Genomic DNA, 13,399 nt, shown 5'->3' with positions numbered 1-13,399 from the left:
CAATGAAAGAGCGGGAAGATCAGAGGGATAGGCTGGACTTTGTTCGAAATCAGCTGAACATTTTGACAGAAGATACAAAGGAAAAAATCAAACGTGTTACTGAGGAAGTAGAAAATAAAGTAAGTAATGGCAGTGTGAAGGATCTCCCAGATTCGAGTGTTGTCTCTTCTGTAAGGCAGCTCCTGTAGGTGCCCACCCATCTTAGGGAGTACGTTTGAAATGCCTAGTATGTTCCTTTCCCAATACTAAAAAAAAAAAAGCAAGCCTTCAAAATGGAATTCCTTCCTGAGTGCCAGGTAAGTACTGTCCTGGGAAACGGTTCAGTGTGGTGGTCTGCCTGCACTCTGGCTGGAAAAGGCAGGATTTTATGTATTTACTGTGTTCTTCCAGGTCTCCTCTGCCATGACTGATGAGATCTGCCGACTTTCGGTTTTAGTTGATGAGTTTTATTCAGATTTTCATCCTTCTCCTCAAGTATTGAAGCTCTATAAGACAGTAAGTTTTCTTGAATGGTTTGAAGTCTGGCTCTTTAATTTCCACTTCTGTATTTTCATAATTTGCGTAGCATTTTGTGTGGCACTTTTGTTTAGGCACTGGAGGATTTTTGCTTTCTGACATATGCATATCTCTGTCTACCTAAAACTGGAAAAGGTTGGAAATATTTTTTGCTTCATTTATGGGAAGAAATAAATTTTTGTTTCAACTGTTTTTACTGAAGTAGTTACTGAAACTGGTATCCTGATTTGTGGTCTTCATGTTTAATAAAAAAAGACCTTGTATAAACAATTTTCACTACTCCTACATGAAAGACATTGAAAACTAGAATGAACTTGCAAATACCCAACACTTTGTGGGGTTTTGGATATTTTTTTTTAGAGAGGAAAGGTGGTTTGTATTGAACCTCTATAAATTCCTCTCCAGAGTATTGTAAATAAGCGTACATCTGTTAAGCATTTGCCTCTGACACCCAGAGTTTGCTGCCAAGGAATGACCGCAGTGCCTCCCCCTGCCTCGGCCTTGTTGAGCAGCCAGGAGCTGCATTTTTGGGACACTCTGTGCTGCCCCTGCTCTGCAAACGCCCAGAGCAGTGGGGTTGGCTCCCAGCAGGTGACATCAGTGAAGGCTTTGCAGGCAGCACAGCAGGGGTAGGCTTCTCGGTGTCATAGTTTATTGAAAATACAGACTTCTCCCTGTGCCTTTTAACGATTCCAGTCCCAGAGAAATCGTTCCTAATTAGGTTCTCAGCCACGGTGTACAACTGAAAAGCCTGGCATTTCCATGGTAACTTACTTTTCTTCCAGCTGTAGATAACAATGCTTAGCATTTGACATATTTCTGCTCTGTGTAATTGATGAAATAAATACGAATTTATGGGCATGTGTTCTTTATAAAACTGCAGGAGCTGAACAAACACATTGAAGACGGTTTGGGAAGGAACCTGGCTGATCGTTGTACCAGCGAAGTCAATCAGTCAATGCATCAGTCGCAGCAGGAGATGATTGGTAAGATGAGGAGAGGGTATGTTAAGACTTTGTTTAGAGGAAGACAATTAAAGAAAACTTGCTTTTGAAGGGATTTGCTTTCGGATTGTGGTTTAATCTCTATGCTATGAATTGATAAAGGGAAAGCCATCCTAGATCCTGAGTGTCTGGTCAGCTTAGTAGCCTGTGTCTGATACTATCCAGTAACAGATGCTTGGGGAAAAGAGTAACGAACCAGGGTAAATACACTGATCCGTCCCCAATTTAGGGACTTCTGAGCCAAGATGCTGCATCTGGATTAATGGCTTCAGCAAGTAGTAATGGACCTGTCATCTGGGAACTTAGGGAATCCTTTTATAAACCCGTTTTAGCTTTTGGCTTCCATAACAGATGTATGAAATACACTAATTGCTAGATGATGTTTCTGCAGCATAATCCCTCCCTAGATCCCTCCAAATTCTGAGCACAAACCAGGATGTTTTCACAAAGTACTTGTGCACTATTTTTTCTTTTTTTTTTTTTTTTTTAAGTAAGCAATAACTTTATTGCATACCCCTGTCTCTGTTCTGATCTGTTTCTGGTAATAAAAGATCCAGAGCGAGATCATGGAATCAGGAGCTGGAGCATCTCTGCTATGAGGACAGGCTGAGGGAGCTGGGGTTGTTCAGTCTGGAAAAGAGAAGACTTCGGGGGGACCTAACAGCTGCCTTCCAATACCTGAAGGGAACCTACAGGAAGGCTGGGGAGGGACTTTTTACAAGAGTGTCCACGGATAGGACAAGGGGAAATGGGTTTAAGTTGAAGGAGAATAGATTTAGATTAGATTTCAGGAAGAAATTCTTCAGTACGAGGGCGGCAAGACTTTGGAATAAATTGCCCAGAGAAGTTGTGGCTGCCCCCTCCCTGGAGGTGTTCAAGGCCAGGTTAGACAAAGCCTTGAGTAGCCTGATCTAGTTGAGAGGCGTCCCTGCCCGTGACAGGGAGGTTGGACTAGATGATCTCTAAGGCCCCTTCCAGCCTAGGCCAGTCTGGGATTCTATGAATTACGTGAAGCCTTCTGTCATCTTGTGCAATAATGTATTTTCTGTGCAGCACCACAGAACTACTGGATAAACTAACTTTTTCTTACTCCATCCTTATCTTTTAACCGTTGATAGAGGCCTTTCAGTTAATTTGACCATTTTTTTCCAGCAGTGCTTTCTCCAAGTTGGTTTTGTGTGACTGTTTTATCAGAGCAAAGAAATAAACAAACAAACCAAATCTGTCAGTTCAGATTCTTGCGGTTCACAGGGCTGCTCAGCAGTGTAAGGGTGCTGCTTGCAAATGTGCTGTAAAGTTTTTAACATTAACTCACCTTTACTGTTTTTATTTCCAGAAAATCTGAAACCGTTGTTGCCTTCTGGCGCTCAGAATCAGCTCCACTTGCTGATTCCCTGCAGGAGGTTTGACCTTAGCTATGATCTGAACTGTCACAGCCTGTGTGCAGATTTTCAGGAGGATATCATGTTCCACTTTTCCTTGGGATGGACTTCACTTGTAAACCGTTTCTTGGGTCCTAAACAAGCCCAGAAAATACTGTTCGGACTAGCAGATCCAAACGTACAAGTGAGTGCCTCAGAGATTAGGTGACATTAAGTGCCTTGTTTTACCTTCATGAGAAGATACTGATTTTTTTTTACTGTATTTCGATGAGAAGATACTGATTTGTACTGTATTTCATTTACTGGTTACATGCTTGCCGCTACGTTCCCCTAGTCTCTTTGCGTGAAATGTTTTTTTTGTGAGTGTTGTTTTTATTGGATTATATTCAGGGTTATAATGGAACATAAAACCTTTCCTAAATTTTCTGCAGCTGCTACCTGAGTTCTGTTTTCCTTTGGGTAACTTTTCACTTGTAGCTTTTGGATCCTTAGAGCAGAGCCAGTCCCGTGTAGAACCCTTATTCTAACCCAGTCCCCTGCCGGGCAAGGAACCATCAAAACCTCCACTGCTTGTCAGGGGCGTTGTTCAGACTTCAGGGCTGAAGAATTTCCTTTAAGTAAATCAAACCCTGAATATATGAAAATAAAAATCAACCCAGTGTGCTGTGTAGTTCCTTAATGCTTTGTACTCAGGCTGCCCTATTCCACTTTTCTAGATCCCTCGTCCTTTAGCTACCACCCCGTCTGCCGCCAGCCTTCCTGCCACAACTCCAGAGAACGTATCGCACGATGATTTTATGGTTCCTTTGGTAATGAGTTTAGCTTCACTGACATCACGGACCTCTATGAGCATCATCGTTGTTGGCGGAGTGGCAAGTAGCAGTAGCAGCATTCACTGTGCTAGGAGTGACGGCAACGGTTAAGCTGGTCTTTCCCGTTCGGGGTGCAGCACGCAAGGGGCATGAGAACGCTGGGTTGGATGAGCGTGTGTGGTACCCGGGATACCTGCAGTCAGTCTGTAGGGAGGAACTTAGCCTAATTCCTCTGAAAATAGTTGGGCACATTCTCTATGACACATGTCCATGTTCAGCTTCTGAAGTAAGTGAATGATGTAATGGTGCCTCATGCAGTTGGGATTTAGTGGGAGCTTTCCTTTCTCCTTCCTTCTTCCTTGAAAAGCCATGACGTGCGTATTCTCTGTACCACGGGGGTACCAGCTCATTGGAATACAAATGTATTGCTCTGCAGCAATAATGTAGAAGTAATATATTTTCTTAAACTAATCTGGTGAAAGAGCCATGCAAACAATTTAAAAAAAAAATAAAGAAAAAAAGGTGATATTGTATTTTACTGCGTAGGGCAATGTACTTAAGCTAACAAAGAATCCTCTTTTTCAGATTTGGAGGACGGTAGGCTGGAAACTCATCTCTCTCTCCTTAAGTATGTACGGGTTGTTATATCTGTATGAGAGACTAACTTGGACCACGAAAGCAAAGGAGAGAGCCTTCAAACAGCAGTTTGTAAACTACGCCACCGAAAAGCTGCAGATGATCGTCAGTCTTACGAGCGCGAATTGCAGCCATCAGGTGCAGCAGTAAGTGTCACCTGGGTGTTTCCCCGCACGAGGAGAGGAAATCCCTGTCAGTGGGGAACTGTGGCCTCCGGGGAGTGGGAACTGGCCGGCTGTGAGGTGGGAAGGCAGCTTTAGCGTCCCTGGGAGTTTTTGAGAGAGTTTGAAATTGCCACCTAAAAGTCGATATATTCTACTCTGTGTGTGCGTGTCCGAGTCTCCAGGTGTCACCTGGCTCTGTCCAGCACCTTGCTCTGAAGATGGGGGAGTTGGCTGGAATTGGTCTGCTTTGGATGAGCACTGAGCAGCCCCATCACTTCAGTGGCAGCCAGGGCTTGTTCTGCCCCAAGGGTTGGTGTGGGTGAGCTCTGGGCACCCAGTCCTGGCTCTTCTGCACCACAGGAGAGGAACTTAGGAGCCTTTTCTGAACTGTTAACGTTTTTGTGTGTCCGTTTTCCAAATACTTTTCCACCTTTCTCTGCCAATTAATATCTGGATTATTGTCTCCCACAGCCTCTCCTGTTGAAACAGTTTGTTTTGATTAAATTACTATTTCAGAAAATAATGCTAAATGAGACCTCTAACCACCAGGGTGCAGAACATCTCTCCCGTGTAGCCCAGGGAATACTTTGCTAATACAGAGTTCAGCTTCAGCAGAGGCAAGAGAATCATCCCCGTGTCCAGCCGCTGTGTGTCTCTGTGAGGACATGGAGGAGGCTGGACTCAAACCAATGCTCCAGTGAGGTGAAGTAGAGAGGAGAGATGTCTCCTCCTCTCCTGTGGGACAGCCTGGTTGCTGGCCTGGGGTGGTAACTGGGGTTTTTTTTCTCCCTTGGTGTAAGGAGGAGTCTTGGAACTCAGGTTGGGAGCACGTGGCTGAGGAGGCAAAGTAGGATCCGGTGCCTCAGCAAGTCTGGGGCGAGAGCACTCGCCTTCCCCGGGCGCTGGGTGCTGGGCGACACACAGGAAGGTGGGGGGCATGTGGCTGCTCATGTTACCACCACAGGTCCCTTCTCAGACTTGTACCTGTTGATGCTCAATGAAAAATTGCCAGATGTGATGTTGGCATAGACTGAGGTGCATTTTGTATGTTTAAGGTTTCTTTTTTTTAATTTAAAAAACACATTAATTCTCCTGCTTTCTGCTATTCTGTAATCTCCTACCAGCTGGAGACTGATTGCTGTGTTCTACTTGTTCTACTGCACACAGCAATGCCACATGATTTTTATTACTTTACTTTTCTTAATATTTTTTTTGTAGCAGACGCTTCTGTAAACCCTGATTACAAACTTGTTTTCCCTTTAGGGAAATGGCCACTACCTTTGCTCGGCTCTGTCAGCAGGTAGATATCACCCAGAAAAACCTGGAAGTAGAAATTGCCAGGCTTTCCAAAGAGATAGATCAGCTGGAGAACATACAGAGCAACTCCAAGCAGCTGAGGTAAGTCTGGGTGCGACTGGCCGCAAGCAAATTCCGCAAGATCTTCCGCAAGATTGGTGCTCGCTGTTCTTACAAGTTGAAGTGAGGCAGGCGGGGATGTGGGACGGGACGCAGCACCACCTGTGCTCTTTTCCCTGCAGCTGAACAGCTCTGCTGAGTTAAATCAGCGTACGCTTCTGCCCAGGTGAACGAGCAGAACTCCAAAGATATTCTTTCTTAGATGATCTTTGCTTTTGTCTCTGTTATGTGGGAGAGATGGCTCATCTGTGGGTAAACGAGGGTGGCACCTTCCCAAGGAGAACGTGAGAGCAGCTGTACAGGGCTGAGGCACTCGGTGCAGGAGTGTTTGTCTTTCTGTTCCAGTAGCAGGAGTTTACAGAGGAGGAACTGCCAGCAGTCGGTGCGTTAGGGACTCGGGAGCAGCCTCAGCCTCCTGCTCTTTTCCCCCTGCTGTGAGCCCGCCCCGGCCACTGGCTGCCTCTTGGCTTTGTTAGTGCTGTGGGTTTCAGTAGAGGAATAGAAATTGTTGGTTCTACCTTCCCTGTGATGTTACTGCATTGAAGTAAATCCGTTGCTTTTGTTTGTTTTACAGAAATAAAGCCATTCAGCTTGAGAATGAACTAGATCGCTTTACAAAACATTTTCTTCAAAAGAGTAAATAAAACATCGTTGCTAACTTTCCCGATGAACCTTTGTAGGACAAAGTAGAAATTTTACGGATGACACTTCTCTGTAGAGTCACATGAAATGATTCATATTTTAAATGTTACTTTGATTACATTTATTAATTGTTGTAAAACTTGGATTCTGATGGTGAACCAAACTGAAGAGCTGTGGAGCATTAGATTTGTTTTGCCAATTTTGGGTTAAAAGTTTCCTTTAAACACTAATTTTCTTTGGGCACTTGACAATAAAAACCCAAATCTTATCAGTTTTCATTAGTATTGAGCAGTGGCAAGTCTCACTTCCTGGCATCCAGGAGTTTACGCGGGGAGGGAGAACTTATCACAGTTCCCACTGTCTCCTGTTTCCAGTTCCTTAAGAATTAGCCAGGGGTGGAGGATGTTGCTTTTTCAGGCCCGTGCTGTTTTTGTTTAATGGAGGGAAGTACAAGCTCTAGCATGGGGAGAGGGCTCTTGACCTGTTTTGAACACAGGTAGTATTGGGTTGGGCAGCAGTTCCTCTTCCTCAGCTGGAAGGGAAGGACGACAGCAAACTGCAGAGCGTTCGCTAATGAAATCCCCCCAGCTCTATAGTTTCCCGTCTGCCTACAGCATTTAGACAAGGGGCCACGCACAAACTAAAAATAAACCTATTTCAACAAGCTTGTCAGACTTCTTGCAGTTAGTAAAGAAGTGGTGAAACGGTCACTTGCCCAGGAGAGCCCGACTTGAACCCACCTTCAGGAGGGCTGCGGCTGTGTCACTGCCCCCCGGGCAGAGTCCAAGCCCGGGGACTTGGCTGAGCCGCTGGGCTCAGCACCGGTTTTGGGTGCCAGGCTGGACCCTGAGCTCCTGCTGCGGGGTTCACAGAGGAGGGAGAGGCTGGGTTTGGGTTCTTACTTGTGCAACATCCTGAGCAGCCCCTGGGTTCTGCTGAAGCCCAGAGCTCTTCAAGCTGGGACCTAACTCAGGTGGCTTGGAGTGGTTCTACCTTTGCTCACCTCCAGCAATGCAAAACCTCTTTAAAAAAAAAAATTGCTGTTGCCATCTGCAGTCATTTAACACTTACTTTTTTCTAGCTAGACTTTTTAAAAATAACTTATTTTAAAAGAGAAAACCTTTTCAGAATATTTATATATTTTTATGGAAGTGTTAACATGACTAAATGAAATATTCAACTTCAAGACTAAGATGCTGGGATTTGCTACTTTCCAGTAAGGGCTACCTTAAAAGGAAATAGATGTAAAGTGTAATGCTAGAGGCAGTGAAGGGTTTGAAAACTAAGAACGCTGGTTTCGCCACATGTATTTTGGTGTTTGTTTGACTTTGCTAGCACAAGCATGGCTCTCTTGAAACTTCCATTAGCGGTGTGCATGAGGCGGCTCGAAGTTTCTGAGGGAAACTGTGAAATACAAAACCAAGTAACAGCCCAGCCTCCTTGTACAGAGGTTACAGATGTGTATCCATTTTTATGGACATTGTATCAACAAGATAAAAATTGACATGCATGTGTTCTACAGTTATTTATTAAAAAAGCTACTACTCCTTTGCTCTAGTCAGTTATTTGGCAGCTGTCTCAAAGGTGAAAACTTGTTCCAGAGCTCTCCTCCAGATGTCTCCAATACAGGAGAGAACTGCTGAAGTGGAATTAAAAAAGTCGTCCTCCTGCAGCAGACAAGCAAGCTGGGCACTCGATACAGCAGCAGTGAGCAATTCAATGTTTTCATTTGGAGAAAATAATTCATGCTACAGCCAAAAACCAAAGGATGTGAAGGTGTCTGCCTCTAACTGGAGTGTAACAGAAATTCTGATACCAAGAATGACTGACTGTAGGGTGGGGTTTTTTCCAGCCCACTTCACTGTAGTGCAGACATACCTCCTGCCTTTCTCAGGCAGAAAACACGCTGCTTTAGAAAAAGAAATCACCGTAATTATTTGTTTGTAAGAGCAGTGTACTTGCGTAACATTCTTAAGATGCACACCCAACAGTCGCGGTCACTGAACCAGCTGCAGGAAGGAGCTGCTCTGGGTCGGGCTGGTCTGTGCACGTTCAGTGTCAGAGGAAGAAGCCTGAGCTCTAGGCCAGGGACACGAGTCGTTACTGCTCTAATTAAACATTCACAAGTGAGAGAGTCTGGTTAAAAGCACTTGTTTATTGGTTACAATATCAACTCATGGCAACATCTTTCACTGAGCCACTGTACAAATACAAAGAAAAGATCCATCGTGGAAAAAAAAAGCTATAAACAGAGTTCATAGCAAGTGATTTTTTTTTTTCACAGGGAAGTCTTTTTACAACAGCACTGTTAAAGAACAAATGGCACAAGTCCCTGGTTTTTTTAATAGCTTAAATAAAAGCTTTAAGACTGTTTCTGAATACATACACAATCCAAAGGCAGTGCAGAATCACTTCATAATTGGTAACATTACTGATGTTTTCCAAAGTAGTCAGCAACAAGTTAAAAAAAAAAAAACAAAAAACCCAAAAACTAGCTGATGAGAAATGCTGGAAACTAAAAGGCAAATTAAAATCAAGCATGTTTAGAAGCATTTCGTTTTGGACTCCTTTGGATGTAATATGTACTACAAGTGTTCAGATGCTTTTATTTCTTTTCTTTAAAAAAAGAAAAAAAAAGAAAAAACACAAATAGAGCACCATCGTGTAAGTAAAACAAAGGCTTGAAATACCTAAGACTATTCCACCGAAGTCCATATTAGTTAAAACCTAAACATACTGTGTGGTATAAGAATGTCAGGCACATGTAATCTGTTATCAGTTATATCAATTAGTAACACTGTTCACACATTTACCATAACAACACTGCATTAACATTCTGCATGTATTTTACATAACCAGCAATTGGATAAAAAGGCTCGTGGTGCCTCTGATGTGTAGGAAGTAGTTTACCAGCATGCATGCCAGGTTACTGTATACAAAGTGCACCATCAACCCATGCTTAATTACTTGTACAGGAAATGCTATCTCAAAAAAATCAGTCATTCTGCTACACGACCATTTATACCAACTAGCTGAATTAGCCAAAACTCTCACCAACACCTTAAAGCACAGCACTAAACCTAGTGGAGGTGACAGTGTCCTCGAGGAAGAAAAGACTAAGCACTCTTGGAATGTTTTTTCACAATGTTTTCATACCACCTTAAAGTCATGTGAACTTCACTGTGGGACAGCGGTTACACTAACTGAGAGTTAACGCGTTAACTGTTTCCGACCCATGCAGTACAGTCAGCACACCAGGACCAGCTGTTACAGCCCTTCCGCTTCGCCCACTCAAGGCCAGGGCCCCTCCTTCGGCGGGGAGGGGAAAGCCTGATCAGCCCACGGTCCGTTTGGAATGGTCTGTGGTGCTGGTGATACGTGAAACTCTCGCGCTCTGCCAGACACCGCGACATGTCTGCAATTTCTCAAGACAGAGGACAGCGATGTTTGGAAGATAAAAAGGTCTGGAGGCAGAGCGAAACAGGCCCATGTTACTGGAGCAAGCGAGCGTATGCCGGCATGATGCCACGGAGAAGCTTTTTTGTGGTTTCCAGAATCTCAATCAATTTCTCTACCGGTACCCGGATGTCCGAGTCTACACGGGAACCAGCCCAAGCTGGGTGCTCGCCTGATGAGTATTCTCTATTGCAAAGTTAAGTCAATGTTAGAAAATGCGGACAAAAAAAACTGTACCTGAATGAAATAAATGGTTTTCCACCAAGCACACAGCTCCCCTTCGCAAGCCGTAGCTGGCTGACTTTGCAGAGGAAAAGCATTACCCCCTGCCACTGTTTTGGCACGATGCTCTTAGTTAGTTACTCCACTTCTGTAATTACACGAGTTATTTGAAATTCAGATAGTGATGCAGTTTGGCAACAAACTTCTAACGACAGGTTAAGATGTACCCACTTGTGCTGCAAAATCCGCTGCGTAAGCGAGCGCTGGCGCGGTGCACGGTTAGAAATCGCACAAGCTGTGCGCTTGAGCCCACATTAAGCTACAGGCACATAACCTTCCTTTGAGATTCCAAGCTGGAAATAAAACCTTTAAAAAAAAAAACAAAACAACCTGGGAAGGGTAATTTCGTTACCTTCCTCCTATTAAGAGGAGTTTGAGCTTCTACCCTTAAAATCACATCTGTTTTAGTAAGGGCATCAATCTTGAAACGTCACGTTTAAAAAAAATGAAATACTACAGAGCTCATGCAAGTTCGTTATTTGGCCTCATGTAACAACCACGTGTTACATTAACCCTGTAGGCTTGAAAATAAATCTAAACAATACCCAGGACAGTAATTAAACAGCAAACATCACCTTGGCAGGGTGTATCACAAGCTTTCTCTAAGTTCCCAAGAAGCATCAGACGCTGTTTCCCCACCGCGCTCAGACTCCTCCTGAGCTTCCCCGTGCAGAAGGAGCCTCCACGGGACCCGTGGCCCCGCAGGCACCAGTTACCAGAGGAGCAAAACATGGCAGGTGTTGGCCTGATGCTCTGGAAACCTCATCAGCACGAAGCTGGCATTATTTATTTTAAAATAAAAAAAGCAGCTGAATCCAACAATCGCCCATCAAACGATAGTGAAATCATCTGCAGTAATGCCTCTACGAGAGCCACTGCCACATTTACAGTCTACCTAAACTTTTAAGAAAAGTTATATACATTTGTAAAATTGAGTGGATTTTCTTGGAGTTTCACAAGTAGAAACTAGCTTTAATACCAGAATGTAAAAATGGCACCTGCCTTTCCAAAGGTGTTGACCAGGAAATCGGTTCAAAACACACTTCCATGGAAAAAAATCTTTTAGAAAAAGAATATTTTCTTAAAATTCCTTAGTAACAAATTTCCAGAATGATTCACTCAAGGCAGCTGTGAGTTAAAAAAAATAACCAAGTGCATCACTAAAAAAATAAACCAAGTCTGCGAGATCCCAAAGAGCTGCTCACTTAAGAGAGTAACAAGAATCCTGTAACAGTTCTGTTAAAGCTCACAAAGCAAAATGCTGGGGAATTCCTGTGACGTACAACTTAGCGGCGTTTTGGTCCTACACCACAGTCTGTTGTTAGTGAAGGCAAGCCCCTTCGGCACACGATGCGCGTTTTGTTTTTTTCTTTAAAGAAGTGAATTTACTGTGATCGGTGTATTTATTGGCAGCTTCACCATTATGAACATGGCAAGTTTACAGGCACAGTCTGGAAATACTGAAATTTAGGATGACAAATGTCAAAAACTCAACAAAGAGTCACCTCAGCCACAAATCTGTTTTGGTAGATTACAAGACACTGGGCACTTATATTGACCACCTGACCCAGAGATACCCAGACTCCCCATAAAACTTCGGACGAGGGCAGATGGACATTCCCTGTTCCGACCCCATGATTTAAAAATTCACGTGTCTTGAAAATAAGTCACTTAAGAGAAGCCAATAGACTTAATTCCCCTTTCCAAAACCACCACAGCCATTCGGGTTCCCCAGAGCACACCCAGGGCGAGCGCCGGCCGCCAGGCACCAACGAGTTCAGCGACTGTCCCGGGGAGTTTCACATGGGCATCAGTTCAGTCCCTCGATTGTCCTGTGTCTACACTCAACTGTACTTGATCAGAACCTACCGTCTGTAAGCAACTGACATCCAAATGAGAACAAAATCAGGAGCGGGAGGGGAAATGGTTATTTACAGTGACTGGGCTGCAGAACCAGCAGCAGCCGATGAGCCGCCGCCATGCCCAGAGCTCTGCGACCACAGGAGACAAGCAAGTCGCCGAGTTTCCAGGATGAAGTCTGACAGGGTCACACAGGTAAGGAAGGTTATTTGGTTCACTGTAAGTTACACAATTCCTTTTCTAATTCACACTGCACATAACTGACAAGCGCTTTTGGTTGTGGTATGCTTTGGCAACCCCCTCGTTTGGAGGAGGATTACAGGTGATTAACTGCCCATTTAAATCTTCTTTAGGGATTTAAGCAAAGTCCTCCCAAATTTCTCAGCTGGTGGCGGTCACCGAGCAAGCTTTGCAAAGGCACCGCTTCCTGCACACGCAGGTGGCCTCACGCCAAATCATCCCGTTCGTGCAAATCAGCCGGAGCCTGCGATGGGCCAAAACCATCTCGTTTACTTCGAGCTGAACTGTCAAAAGGAAAAGCACTCGGCTGCTGAACGACAGCAGTGCCGGTCACTGGGCTTCCATTCCCAAGGACTGCATGGGATAACTGATGCAAAAAGCTGCAGCGGGAAGCTAATACTTCTGGAACCAGATTTTTTTCTTTTTTTAAAATTTTTTTTCTAATTTTACTTTATTTTTCAGTTATTTTTGCTGTTGTTGCAAGTCTGCCTGGCATTAACTCCTTGGTGTTTGGAGGCCACAGCTGCCAATGGATGAACCAGGAACCACTGGCTTTAAGAAGAACCCCCATGATTGAAAATAGGCAAGCAGGTCAAGAGTGAGTGAATAAGGCGGTAGGTATTAACTGGGAGTCTCCAGGGCCTTTAACAAACAATTCAAATGCCTTCCATTATAAAAACACATACATACCATTGGCTTCACTTTATCTACAGTAAATTCACAAAAACATTTAAAACAGCGATCTAGTTCGTCCACTACAAAACTCAGAAGTGACATCTTGGGTTAAAAGCAAAGCTATAAATGTAGGTCCTTAAAAAAATGCAAACGTATTTCTTTACATACAGACAAATGTTACATGATTGGCTGCTATAATGTGTATATTCTGTTATGTACAAAAAAAAAAAGGTACAAGATTAGCAGACTGAGCACAAGCAAAAACCCTTCAAGGACAATCTAACCAAACCACCAAATACAAAAAGACTGGCTCT

General features: G+C 43.9%; 1 protein-coding gene across 2 annotated transcripts in view; it reads left to right on the top strand.

The window, feature by feature from the left end:
• MFN1 (mitofusin 1) overlaps positions 1 to 6,837 on the top strand; it is a 23,185-nt gene extending 16,348 nt beyond the window's left edge. The window contains exons 11-18 of one of the 2 annotated variants that reach the window (XM_009869606.1): positions 10 to 119; positions 391 to 495; positions 1,400 to 1,502; positions 2,857 to 3,086; positions 3,619 to 3,774; positions 4,300 to 4,496; positions 5,778 to 5,912; positions 6,505 to 6,837. In XM_009869606.1, the coding sequence (XP_009867908.1) occupies positions 10 to 119; positions 391 to 495; positions 1,400 to 1,502; positions 2,857 to 3,086; positions 3,619 to 3,774; positions 4,300 to 4,496; positions 5,778 to 5,912; positions 6,505 to 6,574 (1,106 nt within the window). In that variant the 3' untranslated portion in view covers positions 6,575 to 6,837. The remainder of the gene's footprint in view (positions 1 to 9; positions 120 to 390; positions 496 to 1,399; positions 1,503 to 2,856; positions 3,087 to 3,618; positions 3,775 to 4,299; positions 4,497 to 5,777; positions 5,913 to 6,504) is intronic. The other variant, XM_009869607.1, reaches the window with a different exon arrangement.
• Positions 6,838 to 13,399: the final 6,562 nt, after the last annotated feature.

The sequence above is a fragment of the Apaloderma vittatum genome, unplaced genomic scaffold, assembly GCF_000703405.1.
Source record: "Apaloderma vittatum isolate BGI_N311 unplaced genomic scaffold, ASM70340v1 scaffold14535, whole genome shotgun sequence".
NCBI classification, from domain to species: Eukaryota; Metazoa; Chordata; class Aves; order Trogoniformes; family Trogonidae; genus Apaloderma; species Apaloderma vittatum.
Note: the sequence above shows the minus strand (reverse complement) of the source record. Positions and strands in the feature narration are given on the sequence as shown.